This window comes from Budorcas taxicolor, chromosome 2, assembly GCF_023091745.1.
Source record: "Budorcas taxicolor isolate Tak-1 chromosome 2, Takin1.1, whole genome shotgun sequence".
NCBI lineage: Eukaryota > Metazoa > Chordata > Mammalia > Artiodactyla > Bovidae > Budorcas > Budorcas taxicolor.
In genome coordinates, this window is record NC_068911.1 from 142859591 (window position 1) to 142877677 (window position 18087).

General features: G+C 35.9%; 1 protein-coding gene across 1 annotated transcript in view; it reads left to right on the forward strand.

The window, feature by feature from the left end:
• CPS1 (carbamoyl-phosphate synthase 1) overlaps positions 1 to 18087 on the forward strand; it is a 137328-nt gene that overhangs the window by 34726 nt on the left and 84515 nt on the right. Inside the window, exons 6-15 of the mRNA XM_052660306.1 lie at positions 1187 to 1279; positions 4053 to 4142; positions 5613 to 5741; positions 6339 to 6445; positions 7321 to 7459; positions 8553 to 8630; positions 10257 to 10355; positions 12111 to 12206; positions 15959 to 16148; positions 17442 to 17599. Of these exons, the coding sequence (XP_052516266.1) occupies positions 1187 to 1279; positions 4053 to 4142; positions 5613 to 5741; positions 6339 to 6445; positions 7321 to 7459; positions 8553 to 8630; positions 10257 to 10355; positions 12111 to 12206; positions 15959 to 16148; positions 17442 to 17599 (1179 nt within the window). The remainder of the gene's footprint in view (positions 1 to 1186; positions 1280 to 4052; positions 4143 to 5612; positions 5742 to 6338; positions 6446 to 7320; positions 7460 to 8552; positions 8631 to 10256; positions 10356 to 12110; positions 12207 to 15958; positions 16149 to 17441; positions 17600 to 18087) is intronic.

Below are 18087 nucleotides of genomic sequence, written 5' to 3' on the forward strand. Positions count from 1 at the left end.
CTCATATTAAAAATGTATGTTGTGGCTTTTAGTTCTGTGAGTCTTAGGTTGGAGAGTAAGGGTGTTTTTCATTCAGCATGCTTAAAGTAAAAGGGAATAAGAACTGAAAACCAAATTTCAAAATTTATGAATATAGTCAAGGAATTCTGTGATTTGGACTATAAAAGTAAGTGGAGACCACCATGAAACTTAATAATCCAGTATGGAAGTGAAGGGTGGTTTTCACTGTCTTTCCCAGAGTTTGAGACAGTACTCTGTAATAATCACACTGAAATAACTGTCTGGATGATGTGCTAGCATCACCTCACTCCCAAGTTACTTCTTCCCACAAGAAATATGTTTCAGAGGGAAATAAAGACTTTCTTCTATTCCCTTCAGTGCAACAATTTCCTTGGAGAAAAGCAAATCAGTAAATTATTTTGATCTCCCCCTCTCAATAAAGTCATCATTATGAAACATAATATGCCATTTTTTATAAATCTTTTCCCCTCTCAATAAAGTCTCCATTACTAAACATAATATAACATTTTTCTAAATAGGTCAAACTAGATTTACTAATAAATAAGCTAATCTCAGGACAGCAAAGAATCATATGAAAACATTTGTCATGTTCTGGCTAGCAAGGCTAATTTGTGAAAACTTAATGGAAGGTTAAGCCTTCTCTAAAGTTCAAGCCCTTATTAGCATATGTGAAAAATGAAACTTTCATTGCCATTTCTCAAAGTTTGTGACTTATACAACATTTCACATTTTTTTTTGCATGTGAATTTTACTCTTTAAGATATTTCCATTCTTTTACAATTTTCAGCAAGTTTTAGATTTCCTTTCTTTTTCTCAATCTATTATCTTGCCACATAGCCAACGAAATAGTTTTAGGTCATAAGTACACTAAATACTCTGATTTGTACTTCCTGGAAACCCAAATTCTGTTATCCTTTGACTTCACTTACACCAGGTGATTATCTCAGCCCTAAAAGAAGTAATTTTACTACCGAGCATGTTTCCCAAAATGTACCATACAAACTGCTTCATCTTCCCAAGTTGAGAAGATGAAGATCTGCTGATGGTTATGAGTAGTTATAAAGACATCTAAATATTGGAGCAGCTGTGTAAGTTCCTGTGAATTTATCCTGCCAGCACCTGCATCATTGCCCCCTGTTAACTCTCTAATTTTTTAATTTGATAGGGTACCATGCTTGGGAAGATTGAATTTGAAGGTCGGTCTGTGGATTTTGTGGATCCAAATAAGCAGAATTTGATTGCTGAGGTTTCAACCAAGGTGAGAGATTTTTTTCATATTTTGTGGTTTTATTTTATCCCCTTTAGACCTTTCTATTTTATAATACCAAAATCTACATTTAAGCAAAAATCATCTTCCACAAGCATCAGAATTGAAGGGAAAACAGTTATAAATTGATATATTGCAAAAACAGTGCATTTAAAGTTAGCAACTTCTACTTATAGGGAACTTGCATGGCTTGATTTAGAGTCTGTTTACTATTATTTTAATTTTTCTTATTTCTTTTTGTGGCTCCTTCACTCAAGACTTTAAAATGTCAAATACAAGGGTCATTCAATTGCCAAAGATAGGTACAGTGACAATTGCCAAAGATAGGTACAGAGCTAATGGTCTGCCAGAGAGTTGAGAGCAGTTTATAGAATTCAGACCCAATATTGTAATGAGAATCTGGGGTTATTTTGTCCAGGGAAAAGAATTCCTGTGCACACTGAAAATTTAGTGTATTATAGCTCCCTTCAAAAATTAAGTGTTCTTCAGGACGGCTATATCACTCCAAAGTGAGATATGTATATTGTATATTTACAAGAAGGCATACAATACATCTAAGTATTCTACAAAATCAATACATGTGTTGATATTGATTAAAGTTGTGAGTCTCTTGGGCTATAGTTTCTGTTCTTGGGGACCGTAGAGTTTGGCGGGGTGCGCAAACAAGTAATCATCATGGAGCAAATACTGTAATAAATGCTGTCCTTGGAGTGTGCTCAAGACACCATAAGGTCATGTGTGGGGAAACATCCAATTAAAGAGGTAGATTAGGGGAGGCCCTGCAGAGGATTCAGGCTTGTCCTGAGACATAAAGAGTAAGTCAGTAGATGGTGAACTAGGAGAGCTTTGTTTTAGGCAGAGGAAATGGCACATGTTGAAAGTGAAACAATATGGTGTCTTTGAAAAGTTATGTTTAATTTGGTGTGTCTGACCAATGGGTTCACAAATACAGCTGTTCACATTTGGCTAAAGTTGAGTGGAGATGGACGGGGCCAGAGCTAGAGGGTTTAGTGTCATTGACTCAATGAATCAACTGAACTCCAAAATCAGCAACGTTTTGGAGCAAAATAAACTGGATAAAGGAGCAGGTAACTAGAAAGTTATTGCAGTTAATTCGGACAAAAGTCATGAAAGCCCAGACTGACCAGGAATAGCAGGAAAAGCAACAGCAAGATGGTTTAGACAAATAGGAGAAAGAAGGTGGCTTAGACAAATAGAGGGCTTCCCAGGTGACGCTAGTGGTAAAGAGCCTGCTTGCCAATGCAGGAGACGTAAGAGATGAGGGTTTGATCCTGAGGTCAGGAAGATCCCCTGGAGGAGAGCATGGCAACCCACTCCAGTATTCTTGTCTGGAGAATCCTGTAGACAGAGAAGCTTGGCAGGCTATAGTCCACAGGGTCGCACAGAGTTGGGCACGACTGAAGAGACTTAGCAGCAGCAGCAAACAAATAGGAGAGATTTCAACACGCTTCTCTATGAGGACTTCCCTGGGGCTCAGACTGTAAAGCATCTGCCTCCAACGCTGGAGACCCGAGTTCAGTCTCTCGATTGGGAAGATCTCCTGGAGAAGGAAATGGCCACCCACTCCAGTATTCTTGCCTGGAAAATCCCATGAACAGAGGAGCCTACAGTTCATGGGGTTGCAAAGAGTCAGACACAACTGAGCAACTTCGCTTCACTTCACTTCCCTATGAAGAGATGAGACACAGCATGATAGAGGGCTATTTTTATAGAATTTTATTAGAGTTTAGAACTAACTTGGGGTAGCATTTCCTGAATGTGAGAAGCACTGGCCTGGAGAAAGTCACCTTAAAAAAATTCTACGGTCAAATAAGGTTGAAAAACACTGCATAATGTATTCCTCTCTTGGAGAATCCTAGCAAATTCATGTATTCCTATTTCTATGAGGTCTTGCTTACTCTGTACAGAGGGTATATGGTGTGTTTGTGAAGAGACCAGATTGCAAATTTCATCTAAAACTTTTAAGAAACTTTGAAATCATGCTAAATTCAGAGTGTGTTTGCTGACTCTTGAAGCTGGAACCAGTGAAGGCACCCAGCCCTCTAGGCTTTCTATTTCTATTATTTCTTCTTTTATGACTTTGGGGAACTGCTTCTTGGGTAAGTGAAAATGGATCTGACTCCAAGCAGTGCTTAAAATGTACATAATGATTATGATATGCTCTGGGATCCTTTTATGAAGTCTACCATTTAAATGCAAATGATTACACAGTAACCTAAAGGGACCAGTGGTCTACTCTAGCTTAGCAATTCCTCTGACTCAGACTGATTTTATCCATTAGCCCCACTTCCTAAGCCTCATGCACAATAGCTCTACCTCATCCAAGCTTTATTGCAAGTTGAGGATCAAGAGGTGTTTAAAGCATGATGTATCTATTATTGTATCTGTTTAGCGCTGAATCAGGCAATAGTACTTGGAAATTCCATTGCTACTGGTTGTTAATGAGGCAAAACATGGGAAAAAATGTTTGTTAATTATGGAAGCAACCAATTCTTAGGGATAATTGTTATTACTGTAATCAACATTTTATACAAAACAGCAAAATACTTTGTTCTCATGAACAAGATAGAGTTTGTGGCATTTGCTATGTCTTTCTTACAAACTGATTGTTAACTGCCAGCCACTCCCTAGTAGTTAGCTATCAATCTGTTACCAAGTGCAGAGCATCCTGAGATGTGTTTATGATATTGATGTGTTGCTCATGGCTGGACATTCCCTCTGACTCTGGTTTTTAAAATGGCAGGATGTCAAGGTGTATGGCAAAGGAAATCCCATGAAAGTGGTAGCTGTAGACTGTGGGATAAAAAACAATGTAATCCGCTTATTAGTAAAGGTAAGTAATTTGTTCCATCTCAAGGATGGGGGTTTGTAATACTGATCATTAGTATTAATCTGATTTTCTCTGTTTCAGAGTAAGCTTGTATACTTTCTCAGGATGTCAGAGGATATATTCTCGCTGCCTTTGGTCTATGAGATAATACGTTTATCCCTGTTAAAATTAGAGATGTAGATTGCTACTAAAAACAAAAAAAGTTCAAAGGTTACAACACACAGAAGAAAATATTGACTGTTCTTTTCACTTATTGATTGACATTCTGAGACCTGGCACAAGCACTGATTAATTTTATTAACAAAAATGTGCGTGGACTCATAAACAGTAGATGCTGTAGATGGCTTAGCCATATGGCCCTCTTATTTTATCATTTTAAGCCATTTTGTCCATCTTCCAATTGCAAGTGTCTGCATCTCATTGCCTGAGGGCTCTCTTTGGTTGGTTGGAGGCTGCTGGCAGGCAGGAAATGATATAGAATTAATGACCCCTGGAGCAGTCTCAATCAATGACAGTGTCAATTTCCCGGCTCCTTTGCCACATGGATAGGCTGTTTTCAGGTGAATATTCTATACTGGCTCTCAGAGTTCCCCAGTGATCCAAAGCTCTGTGCATTATGGTATCTGATTGATAATGCATACTTTATTAGGGTCTTTCACCATGTTGCTTGCTATTAGTATTTCCTGGAAACTTTTCCAAAGAAACTTCTTTCTCTCAAATTCTTGACTTGCTAAATGCTTCTAGCAAAACAATCAAAGCCATCTTCCATCCACTTTTGTATAGAAAAGTTCTAATTTTTCTATTAGAATATAAATATGAAAAAACCCCAGGAAAGAAGGCTGATTAAAATTTGGTAAGGTAAAAAAATGAGGAACTGAAAAAGGTGAGAGGTGGACCAAAATAAATATTGGAGGAAATAGGGTTATCTTCTGTTTTGACACTCCCTTTCCTGGAGTAAGTGAAGATAACCTGTGTTCTTGTGTGCCCAGTCATGAAGCCTTTAGGTTTGCAACCTCCTGAAGTGAGAGGAAGTATGGGAAAGTGCATTGTCTATTTTTTTAGAATCAAAACTTAAATGCTATTTTTTTCCACATTTTATTGTAGAGTCCCTTTCAGTTCCACCACACAAAATATGTCACCCTAAATAATTTTTGCTCAGAATTATTTATCTGAATCATGTACTCTGTTTCTCTTCCCTTTTGGGAATAATTAGCCAAGAGAAGGTTAAGCACTTTGGCAAAGAAAAATATTATTAAATTGAATTATTAAATACTATTAAATTTTTTTAAACTTTTTTTTTTGATGTGGGCCATTTTAAAGTCTTTATTGAATTTGTTAGAAAATTGCTTCTGTTGTTTATGTTTTGTTATTTTGGCCATGAGAATCTTAGCTCCCCAATCAAGGATCGAGCCCATACTCCCTGTGGAGCACCAGGGAAGTCCCCAACTGACCATTCTCGTGTTTCTTTTCCAGCGAGGGGCAGAAGTGCATGTAGTGCCTTGGAATCATGATTTCACCAAGATGGAGTATGATGGGCTTTTAATTGCTGGAGGACCTGGTAACCCAGCTCTTGCACAACCACTAATTCAGAATGTAAAAAAGGTATAGTGAACCGGGACAGTGTGTGTCTGTGTATGAACTGGAGGGAGTCTGTTCTGTAATATACTTTATTTATACAAAAATATTTTTCATACTTCTGTTTGTGACTTTTGAGGTAGTGTCAGCACAGATAGTGTATAGGGGGAATGAGCTAGGTGAGAGTTCTACAGGAGAAAGAGCAAAGACCTTCAGGCAGAGCAACTGGGATTGTGTCCTTGAGTGTTGAGAGCTGGAGTCCGATTTCCAAATGTGTTGTCTGAACAATTGTAAAATGATAACTTGTGTTACTCACCATGACCTTGGGACCTACAAGACTTTCGAATTTCTAGAGAAATAGTAAACTAGATTTAATTTAGTCTGGATGTTAAGTATATTCTATTGAATTTTAATGCTTGCAAATTGTCAATCCTGTCCTTATTCATAATCTAACTTTTTATTCAATTACTATTTTCTTTACCTTGTAAATTAAGGGGGAAAAATGCTTCATTTTACTTCTTTCAGAGGTTGTGTATATATATATATATATATATATATATATATATATATATATATATATGGGACCTGATCTTTTGGAGTAATAAAGTTTTTTTTCTAATTTAGATCTTGGAGAGTGATCGCAAGGAACCATTGTTTGGAATCAGTACAGGAAATTTAATAACAGGATTGGCTGCTGGTGCCCAAGTCTACAAGATGTCCATGGCCAACAGGTAAGGCAGTTATGCTTCTGTTTACATGTCAGACTGGCTCTGAAATACTGTTAGTAAACAAACCAAAAAGGCTTAGAGAGCTTACATGCCATTTTCTTCAGAATAAATAGATAACCACACTATTACGTGGTTCACAGTTGCCTGACTACCTGATACCATTTTTATCACATTTTGGAAAGGCAGCCTTCTCTAACAATAACTTTGTCATAATTTAAAGTTATTTTCCTTTCCTTGACTTAAATTGAAGTTATAATACTCAAATGATATTCCAAAGGAAATTTTTAAGATTTTGAGCTTGATTTCAGAGCACTGCTGCTGCTGACAATATTATAAAGCTAGTGTAACTCAAGAACCCAGAAATCTTCAGATCCTATTGGTTTTACTTCCTTACACTAAATGATGTTAATTTATTCAACATGGAACTTTCCCTCCCAGTCCACCCTCCACATGAAGTATAATTCAAAATGATTCAGGAGTGAGGAGTAACCTCTTTATTATCCCCCAAGTACTCTCCTTTGGCTTTAAAATTACTGTAGCAGCCTTAAAAGAAATTGCTTATATTTGTCTGTCTCTAAGCTAGTAAGCATATCTTAATATTTTTGTTATGAGTGCAATTCTCCTTTTTTAAAACCGATCATATAAGTTTAATAGATCTGATATTTAGCATACAACAAAGCTTCCTGAATTGATTTTTTTTTTTTGCTAAAATTATTGGGATTAAGAATCTGTGATTTTTCTCATGGAGTAGTTTTTCACTAAGCAATTGAAACTTTTGAATTTTAATTATCTTTTCTTACTCTCTATTTTACATCTAATGCATTTATATTATTTTCTTTGCTTTTTCTTTTCTATTCTTTTTCACCTTTTCTATCCAGAGGGCAGAATCAACCTGTTTTGAATATCACAAACAGACAGGCTTTCATTACTGCTCAGAATCATGGCTACGCCCTGGACAGCACCCTTCCTGCTGGCTGGAAACCACTTTTTGTGAATGTTAATGATCAAACAAACGAGGTAAGTGAGTGAAGAGAAATTCAGGAGTTTTAATACTCTGTTTTGCAAATACCTTTCCCTTAATTATGTGGGCTTTTCTAGGGTATGTATGTGGAATAATTCTTGTTATAGATTATTTTCCATCAGTTCAGTTCAGTTCAGTTCAGTCACTCAGGCGTGTCCGACTCTTTGCGACCCCATGAATCGCAGCACGCCAGGCCTCCCTGTCCATCACCATCTCCCGGAGTTCACTCAGACTCACGTCCATCGAGTCCGTGATGCCATCCAGCCATCTCATCCTCCGCCGTCCTTCTCCTGCCCCCAATCCCTCCCAGCATCAGAGGCTTTTCCAATGAGTCAACTCTTCACATGAGGTGGCCAAAGTACTGGAGCTTCAGCTTTCGCATCATTCCTTCCAAAGAAATCCCAGGGTTGATCTCCTTCAGAATGGACTGGTTGGATCTCCTTGCAGTCCAAGGGACTCTTCAACAGTCTTCTCCAATACCACAGTTCAAAAGCATCAATTCTTCGGCGCTCAGCCTTCTGCACAGTCCAACTCTCACATCCATACATGACCACAGGAAAAACCATAGCCTTGACTAGACGGACCTTAGTCGGCATAGCCCTCTGCTTTTTAAAAAAGTAATTTTTTTCTGTCTTATTCCCTTATCAGTTGACTCATTAAAGACCCACAGTTTGAATGGTTAATCAATGACTGTTTTACACATTCATTGCTAATGGGTTATTGGTGGAAGGAGATCTGTTTGGGACCAGTCTATGCATGTCTCTGCAACTCAACACTGAAGTAGCCTTTGAGAAACCCTTGGAGAAGTAATTTCGGAGTTGGTTAAAAGAAGAGGATTTAAGTGATTCTGATCAGAGCCTAGAGGGGCCTGAAATGTTATAGAACAAGCTAGTTTTTTTTTAAATAGGGGAACCACATCAGTTGAGTCTTTATTGGCCTATGTTTATTAGTACTGTTTATTTTTAAAACGTTCTCAAACTTTTAACTTAGTTTTAAAAATTTGAACTTCATTGTCCACTGATTCATACCTATTCCTGGTTGACATTCATTGTTACTGTATGAATTTCTTCCAATTTCTTATTCCTTTAGGGGATTATGCATGAGAGCAAACCCTTCTTTGGTGTGCAGTTCCACCCAGAAGTTGGCCCAGGGCCAACAGACACTGAGGTATGTCAGAAAGATGAGGTCTATTACATATTAAAATTTTTTAAAATTAGAAATATACTTATGTGAAAAATTGAGAAACCAAAGTAATTACCTAGGTGGTCTTGGTACAAAACATTCTTAAAAAGAGTGCTTTGATAATGCCTGTGTTGTGAAAAATTTCCTCATGAATATCATGGAGGAAACTTCAATCTTTTTAAAAATTTGAAGTCGGAAAGCCCTTAAGAAACTAACGCAATGTGATTTTTATTTAAATGATTATCATTTTAATATATTTAGTTCTGAAATTTACAATTGTTGCACTATGCAAATGAATTCCCTCTTGCTCTCTGGTTCTCATAACTGAAATGAAATTTTAATCCCCCATCTGTGACTTCACGAAAATCCCTATGGCAACTGGTTGTGTAGCCATAAAGGGAAAATAAACAGCAGTGGGAGCAAGAAGAAGAGCAGGGTTGTGGGGAGTGGGGAAGGTATGCTTGCACACACACATATGAGTCAGATGGCTTAAGCAAAGAACCATAATAAATGCCTAGAGGAGTTTTGTTTTAAATTTAATATTTTTACTATTTCATGTGAGTTTTTGCTTCAGTGTTCAAGAACATTTTTCCAAAAAGGGCTTGTGGAGATATTCAGAAAAGTCTGGGAAGTCTGAAGTGACTCTTCCTCTTGTACTTGCTAGGGCCTGCATTAGTGATACTGGCAATTCTTCCTTGTCAGCAGATGCTCTCAGAAAAGACAGCTAGGCAAAATGAAGAGGAGAATAGGAATTTTCCCTTTGTAGACTCTGCTTCCTCATCCCTGAATTGCCCTTTCCAGATATTTATATTTTGTTCTTGTTTTAATATTATTAGGAAAGAATGGTTCTTAATAGCCAAAGTCAGTACAACATTATCTACACTCAAAAATAACATTAGTTGCATACATATACATCTATTGCCTAATGTGTGCTAAATACTTTTTTAACTTAAAATTTAGATTATTTGCCTGTTATTTGCCTACTTCAGATTAGGAACACTGAAATTAAAATATGTGATATCTGGTTTCACTTAGTTCTTTTTTTCTGCCAAATAGTTGCAAATGAATATATTTGTTGAAATTTGTCATGTCTAGTGCAACAGTGGAAATAAATTCATTGTAAAGCTTATGAATCTTAGAAATATTTGTATATGTAACACAATCTTTAGAGATATTTTTAGACCTGATAGACAATTAAAAATCCAGTTAGTTCTCACAGTAGGGTGCATAAGTAGTATAGCTTCCTTTTTTTTTTCTTTTTTGCATAGCTAGAGTTTTATTTAGGAGAAAATTCTTCTTAATTAAGGGGCTAAAATGACATTTTCAGAAGGCATTATCTGAAATGTTCACTGTCTGCTGAAAGTGTTCTTTTAATAGAATTTGACACGAGGAGTTAAAAGTGTTTATTTGATCTAATTCTTATAGTAAAAAATATTTAGTTTTGCTAGCTTTGGCATCCCCCACCCCTAAACAAATATTGCATAGGAATACTTATCCTAAAAAGTTATTTGTTGCTTATCTAAAGTTCAAGTTGAACTGGACATACTATATTCTAAGTGACAGTTTTGTGAGTTTTGCAACTTCTAACTAGTTGGCTCTATTTTTTTCTAGTACCTGTTTGATTCCTTTTTCTCACTGATAAAGAAGGAGAAAGGAAACACCATTACATCGGTACTCCCGAAGCCAGGCCTAGTAGCATCTCGAGTTGAGGTCAGTATGTGTGGGCTTCTTTTTGGTGTATGTATTTTGGATTTTCCCTGTTGTGTGATTCCTTTATTAAGTGAATGAAGTAAACTGTTTTGATGGCTATGAAAGATGATTGGTAATATTGCAATCACCCATCATTTTAGCAGCTAACTATTTGGTCTGCTCTACATGAGTCATTGGATGTTCACTGGAATCTTCACGTTGTGATTTAAAAATCATGTCTTTTAAAGTTCACCTCTTCTAGAACATTTTTAATAAAAATAATTTAATGAGGACTAAGGTTTAATTTAATTTCAAATTTGATGAATTGTCCATTACTCAATAAACCAGAGCCCGATGAGTACTTGAGATACAGTTCAGACTACAGTCGTTATAATGATCACATTTTTTTAACTAGAAGATCTATTATTTAACATCATGGATGGAATAATATTATTTTACCTCTAAAGAGCAGATAGATAAGGATTAATATAGCCTAAGACTTGAATTCTTATTTGTTTGAATATGTATGTTAATATGAAAAGGCTTCACTCATTTCTTTCAAAGTTAAGGCACACCTACATCATTATTACATAAAATGTAGAAGGCTGTAGATGTATTTTTAAGTATATATAAACATATATATGTATATATATGTACATATACATATATGTATTATATATGTATATATAGGTACATACATACACGTACATATATGTATATTATATGTGTGTGTGTATATACACACATACACACATATGTATGTAAAATCCTCTTATCATGAACAAAAATAATTGATTTATATGCTTACATAAAATGATAAGTTGAATTAGACAGTTTGTTTTAAAGATTTCTATGACAGCCTCTTTTACTGAGATGGAGAGGTTGGAGGTAATCCAGCCACACCATGTGAAATCAGACTGTGGGTTCTCCATAGCTAATGAAGCCATCCATCATATAGTGTTTTTCTCAACTCATCTTTTACGGATGCCTTCCTTTTTTTAAATGGTGAGGTAAAGGGGAACTTGGGATTCTACATTGCATTACACATAGTAGGCACTCCATTAATACAAACTGTTTCCTAAGTCCTTGTTTCTTGCAGTGACCTAGAACATCTTCTTCCTCTGAATGGCTTGGCAGTTGTGGTTAAAAATAAGCAGTATTATTACTTGCTTGAAGTCATATGTATAATTTGTACGAATTTCAGGATGTAGCTAAAACATAATCTTTTTATTATTGTATTTTCTGTAAATATTTCTGGATTGAACCACAAAGTAAAGTCAAAATGTAAATATAAAGGTGTCCCTGTTTCCCCTTGCCTTCTGTGTTTTCTCTTCATTTGTTAGGAAAGGCTCACAGGCTTGTTTCCGTTTAAGCCCATTATTTGTCCAGCAGAAACCCATGGAATAATAATCCATTTAGCCAAATAAATTTTAAGGAGATTATCTAAAAATTATATATAAATTATATTTATTATAAACACATATAGATATACATTTTCATATATATGTAGTTATTTTTAGATATTTATATATGTTTAAATAAAATGTAGACTTCTTCCAAAAATTTTTTGTTTAAGTAAAAAAAGCTTCATGATCTTTGGAAATTGCTTTTTGAGATGTTTAAATTGTTGATCTTTTTACTCATGTATATTTCAAAACATTGTACTTTAAATCCCCACATAAAGCCAGCCAATCTAGTTTATATTTACCATACTTAAAAATGACTTATTTTCCCATATTAGTAATAAAAGTGATGTCATTTTTTTATTGCTTACAGGTTTCCAAAGTCCTTATCCTAGGATCAGGAGGTCTGTCCATTGGCCAGGCAGGTGAATTTGATTACTCGGGATCGCAAGCTGTGAAAGCGATGAAGGTGAGAGAACATGATCTTTCCTGGAATTAATATACTCCCTTTAATGAGTCTAATTAGTGTTTTATAATTTAGATTTATGACACTACCTCTTTTCAAAGTCACTATAATTAATTTCCTTCACTATTCCTTACACATCTTCTATAAAAGGAAGTTTGATCACAGACAAGAGTTTTAGCTTTCTCAACTGTGCACACCTGCGAATTAAGAAGATTGGATTGATCTCCAAAATTATCTAAGATATCTCTATTTAAACTAAAAACATATAAGTCTACACTATAGATAGTACTTGTTAAGGCAGTGAGCTTTTAAAACATTTGTCTTTTGTGTGAAAGGGAGTTTGGGCATACCTGGTGCTGTAAAGTACTTCGAATATTCTAAGGGATACTTCAGGCTTCACTTCGGTTGAAATGGGGAAGATCCAACCAGAAGAGTAAAGGCAACAATGCCTTTTGTCCAATCTTTAGAAGTTACTGTGGGCCACCTAATTTCACTGTCTGTGACTTGGACTGGATGACTTACCAGGATAGTATAACTGGATTTTTGAGTGGAATAGAGGGTTTAATAACTAAGTTGCAAAGAATATCCTCCCTGTTTCTTCAGTCTCTGGAAATCTCCGCCATCTTTATGATAGTAAAATAAACCTGTAGATAACTCACTGTACATGTATGCTATTTCTGTTGAAAAACTAACTTGGCTTCTCTTTGGTGTTCTTATTTACAGAATAGTCCACATTTTAGTGTTAATCAGGCCATCCAAAGGCAATGTCGGGGGGGGAGGTGGGAGGAGGGTTCAGCATTGGGAACATGTGTACACCTGTGGCAGATTCATGTTGTTGTGTGGCAAAACCAATAAAATATTGTAAAGTAAAAAAAAAAATAAACCCAAAAACAAACAAACAAACAAAAAAAAACAAAGGCAATGTGTGCTCTCTGTGACCTTGCCACAGGCTTTGTGGTGTCAAGCCACTCTTACAAAGAGACTTGGCTAGGAGAGAGCTACATAGGGAAGGCAGCAAGAGGCCAACCAACATGAAAGATGGCCAAATTTTTCCTTTTTCTCTTTATTTTATTCAGTATTCTATATACAGAGATTTTTCTCCTAACAGATGTCTATTGAAAATAGACATAGCCCCCTGCCCCAATTACTTTACTCTTCTTTCCATTTGTTGTTAATACTCTTCTCCATATAGTGTGTTCACCCACGTGCACACAGGCTTTTTACGTACATTTTCAAAGTGTGCTTTATTTGACAGTTCAGTTCAGTTCAGTTGCTCAGTCGTGTCCCACTCTTTGCGACCTCAAGGACTGCAGCATGCCAGGCTTCCCTGTCCTTCACTACCTTCCAGAGTTTGCTCAAATTCATGTCCATTGAGTTGGTAATGCTATCCAACCATTTCATCCTCTATTTCACTGCATTGAGGTTAAACTTATCTTTAGATAATTAGTGGGTGTCCAATGGTTAAGATTCGTTAGAACACAATTTAAATGTGTTTGGAGTTTAGAACACATGAAACTAGCCTGCAATTTTTTTTATCCTATTTGGTAGTTTTATTAAGAACTAATATTTTCATAGGTTGTATTAATATTTTATATGCACTGCATCCAAAAGGTGGAGTTATACATTTTAGATGAAGAATAGGAATTATTAGATATAGTACTATAATTAATTAAGAGGTTAATAAATATGAATTTATGAACTAAATATTTAAAAACTTATGCATACATTATAGCTGGAAATATATTAGAAAAAATGATGTAACATTTATTAAAAAGGTTTGAAATTATTTCTAAGTTTTAAAATGAATAGAAGCTCATTACATGCATTTATGGGAACTTTTCCTATGTAATTTGATTTATAAAAAGTTATATTCATTGTATAGCACATTCAAGAAAATACTTAACAAATATACTTTTCTGTTGTTACTTTTCTAGAGCAGTGAGACCTTCTATAACTTCTGTTAATGATGTGTTCTTCATTTGGACTCAATTATTTAAATTCTAACTTATATTTTAAATGCATCTGCTTATCTATCTGTATCCATTCAATATTTTGTTAATAATACTCTTTTTGAAAAACAATTCCTTACAGTTTTAGAGAGGAAAGGACATAGGACTTGAATCCTAAGACTTGGATTACAGTCCTAATTTTGTTTTTTATCACCTGTGTGATCTTCGGCAAGTCACTTAGTCTTGTTAAATCTCAATTTCCTCATCTGTAAGGTGAAAATTTCTTTCACAGTTTTGCTATAAAAATAATGTAAATCAAGTAAAAATAACATCACAAGTTTTAAGGCACTATTTGAATTTAAGGTAGCATGAAATATATCTCATTTTTCATCCAGACCCTTCCCCTAAGGATATGTAGGGCTTTCAAGGATGATTTCTATACTTTCATTTGAATATTTTATTGACTCTTTAGAAGAGTTCAAAATTGACATGTTGATGGGTAAACAAAAAAGAACCATCAGGCCATATTTCATAATAATTATTTTACTAACCGTCACCCTTATCCTGGTTTATATAGTTATTATCCTTAGTACCCTACATGAAGAATTACTTTAGGGGTCTCACCAGATGTCAGGTGGGGAAGACAATGGCACCCTACCCCAGTACTCTTGCATGGAAAATCCCATGGACGGAGGAGCCTGGTGGGCTGCAGTCCATGGGGTCACTAAGAGTCGGACACGACTGAGCGACTTCACTTTCACTTTTCACTTTCATGCACTGGAGAAGGAAATGGCAACACACTCCAGTATTCTTGCCTGGAGAATCCCAGGGATGGGGGAGCCTGGTGGGCTGCCGTCTATGGGGTCGCACAGAGTCGGACACGACTGAAGCGACTTAGCAGCAGCAGCAGCAGCAGCAGCAGCAGCCAGATGTCAGGAATGAGATAGGGCTATGAATATCGTCATATACACATATACACACAAATTTTTCTTTTTTCTTTGCCATATGGTCATTTTCTTTTTATATTATATGTATAAACAGTTGTATAATGCTCTTTGTCAAAGCACTACAGTAGGCATGAAAATCTAAGGAAAATGGAAACCAGCAGAAGGCTCTCAGTGCTTCCAGCTAGATGGAAATACATTATCTTGCATTTAAAGTACATGCTCAATGTTATTTTTCAAGAAACGTTAGAAAAGGAAGCAGTTTTGATGTTGTCTTTTTTCCATTTTATATTTTACTCGTTCAGAAAAAATCAGAATATTTATTTTTTTTAAGGTCAGTTGAGCTGTAAAGTTGCATAGTATTTGCGGACCTCTGGTCAAATTCTATAGAAAACATCTCTAGCTTTGCTTGATACGTGTAGCGACAAGGAATTTAGAATGATTGTCATGAGGTAGCTAAGAGTTGGCACGACTGAGTGACTTCGCTTTCGCTTTTCACTTTCATGCATTGGAGAAGGCAATGGCACCCCACTCCAGTGTTCTTGCTTGGAGAATCCCAGGGACGGAGGAGCCTGGTGGGCTTCCGTCTATGGGGTCGCACAGAGTCGGACACGACTGAAGCAACTTAGCAGCAGCAGCAGCAGCAGCTCTTTTTGGATAGTTTTATTTTCAAGCAATTTTCTTTCTTCCTCTCACCAAATGTTTGCCATCTTTTAACTTCCATTCACAATGGTCCTGTTACTGATCTCTGCAGCCCGTGGAATAACCTAAAATTTTGTTACCCAATAATCCTCTTCATTTGAATTATGACTATTCTCTTTAGATCATGTGTTAAGATTCTAGATCCTTTTGTTTCTTTCAGGAAGAAAATGTCAAAACTGTCCTGATGAACCCAAATATTGCATCGGTGCAAACCAATGAAGTGGGCTTAAAGCAAGCAGATACTGTCTACTTTCTTCCCATCACCCCTCAGTTTGTCACAGAGGTCATCAAAGCGGAACGGCCAGATGGGTTAATTCTAGGCATGGGTGGCCAGACAGCTCTGAATTGCGGTGAGTTCTTTTATTTGCAGAGTTTTGGTTTATGTACTTATATATAGCAATTTGTTTTCATTTATTTAACAGTTGAGCTCTATGTGTTCATAAAAGCTTTCCTCTGTGTGAGGAAGCTTAGCAGACAGCCACCTGATAATGTCACATGATGAATATTACCAGTTTATTTCCCAGAACAGCTGGGGGACAAAAGGGAAACCTTTTCCTTTAATGCTTTGCAGTAGTTCAGTAGGTTTTTTTGAATCTCCTCCTCTGTCCCATGATACTGCTTTTCTCTGCTTCCAGTGAAACTCTGAGAACTACTATGAATGTAAAATGAAAATTAACATTGATTAAGTGCTCTGTGCTCTTATGTGTCACATATATTTTCGTGGTCACATAGATGAGTCTCTCTATCATCCCTTCACACAACTGCTGAGTCTAAGCTCTGTTCTATTTAAAATGTTTTAAACCTTTAGAAATAGATCATTATTGAGAATCCCATTGCTAGTTCCAGGAAGCAGTTGATGATGTAATGTGTATATCAACTGTAAAAAGCAGTCAAAATTGATGTCAGATTAGTGGGAACACAAACAATTTTGCTAATTTTTAGCCCAGATAGAAACCCACATCAGTGGGATTATTTAAATAAGAGAAGTTCATTATAGAAATAGACTTTCCTTAGAAGGAAAGGAAATATACTAAAATCTTAAGCCTTACAGTAATCCTATGATTTTTATTAATTAGAATAATGAATTCTATTCTGAGAATAAAAGTGAACATACATGTAATAGTAACAAGAACAAAGCGCATGTGTGTGCTAAGTAGCTTCGGCCATGTCTGACTCTTTGCTACCCTATGAACTGTAGCCCTCCAGGCTCCTCTGTCCATGGGATTCTGCGGGCAAGAATACTAGGGTGGGTTGCCAAACCCTCTTCAAAGGGATCTTCTCAAGCCAGGGATCGAACCCACATCTCTTAAACCTCCTGCATTGGCAGGTAGGTGCTTTACCACCAGTGCCACCTGAAAAGCCCAGTACCAGCGAAAACTTTTTGGAAAAATAAATTCTGAAGATATTTTAGCACCGACAAAATATGTTGCTAAAATGTCTTCAGAATTTTTCTTTCAAAACTTTTATTTACCCTAAGTATAATTCTTTTGTGGCCGATGGGGGTTTTTTGTAGTTAAGATTTTTTTTTAAAAAAAGTTGCATTCAGATATCTGCTATAGAAAACATAAAATATTTTAAAAACAGATTTATTTTGCTTATTTATTATTGTTATGTATTTATTTATTTATTTTGTTGTTCTGTAGGAGTGGAATTATTCAAGAGAGGTGTGCTCAAGGAATATGGTGTGAAAGTCCTGGGAACTTCAGTTGAATCCATTATGGCCACAGAAGATAGACAGCTGTTCTCAGACAAACTAAATGAAATTAATGAAAAGATTGCTCCAAGCTTTGCAGTGGAATCGGTAAGAAATCATTGTTCTAGAGAAGCAGGGCCATTATCTGTCTTGCATTTAGAGAGAATGATTTATCATGCTGAAAAATAATAGTGTTTTATTTACATATATTTTTTTCCAGAAATGTGTTAGTACTTCAGAGACACTGTGTATTAATTGCAACATTCAACTGAAACATTAGGGATACATATTAGTATTTTATTTTATGAAAAGGGAAGCATAAACCCACAGGTGATATGGTTTATCAATGGCTGAAGTGCCCTGAGTATCAGATCTCCTGAATCAAAACAAAGAAGCATATCAACTTGCAATGCCAAAGTAATTTTTATCTTCTTCCTGGGATTAGTCACACATTTTGTGAGAATGTCCTACAAACGGGAAATGATTGGTTTTAAATTTTTTGTTAGAATGTAATAAACATTTTACAATAAAATCATCTACAAAAAAGGCCATTGGATCTAATCAATAATATTTATAATTGAGAAACCTGTGGCTTA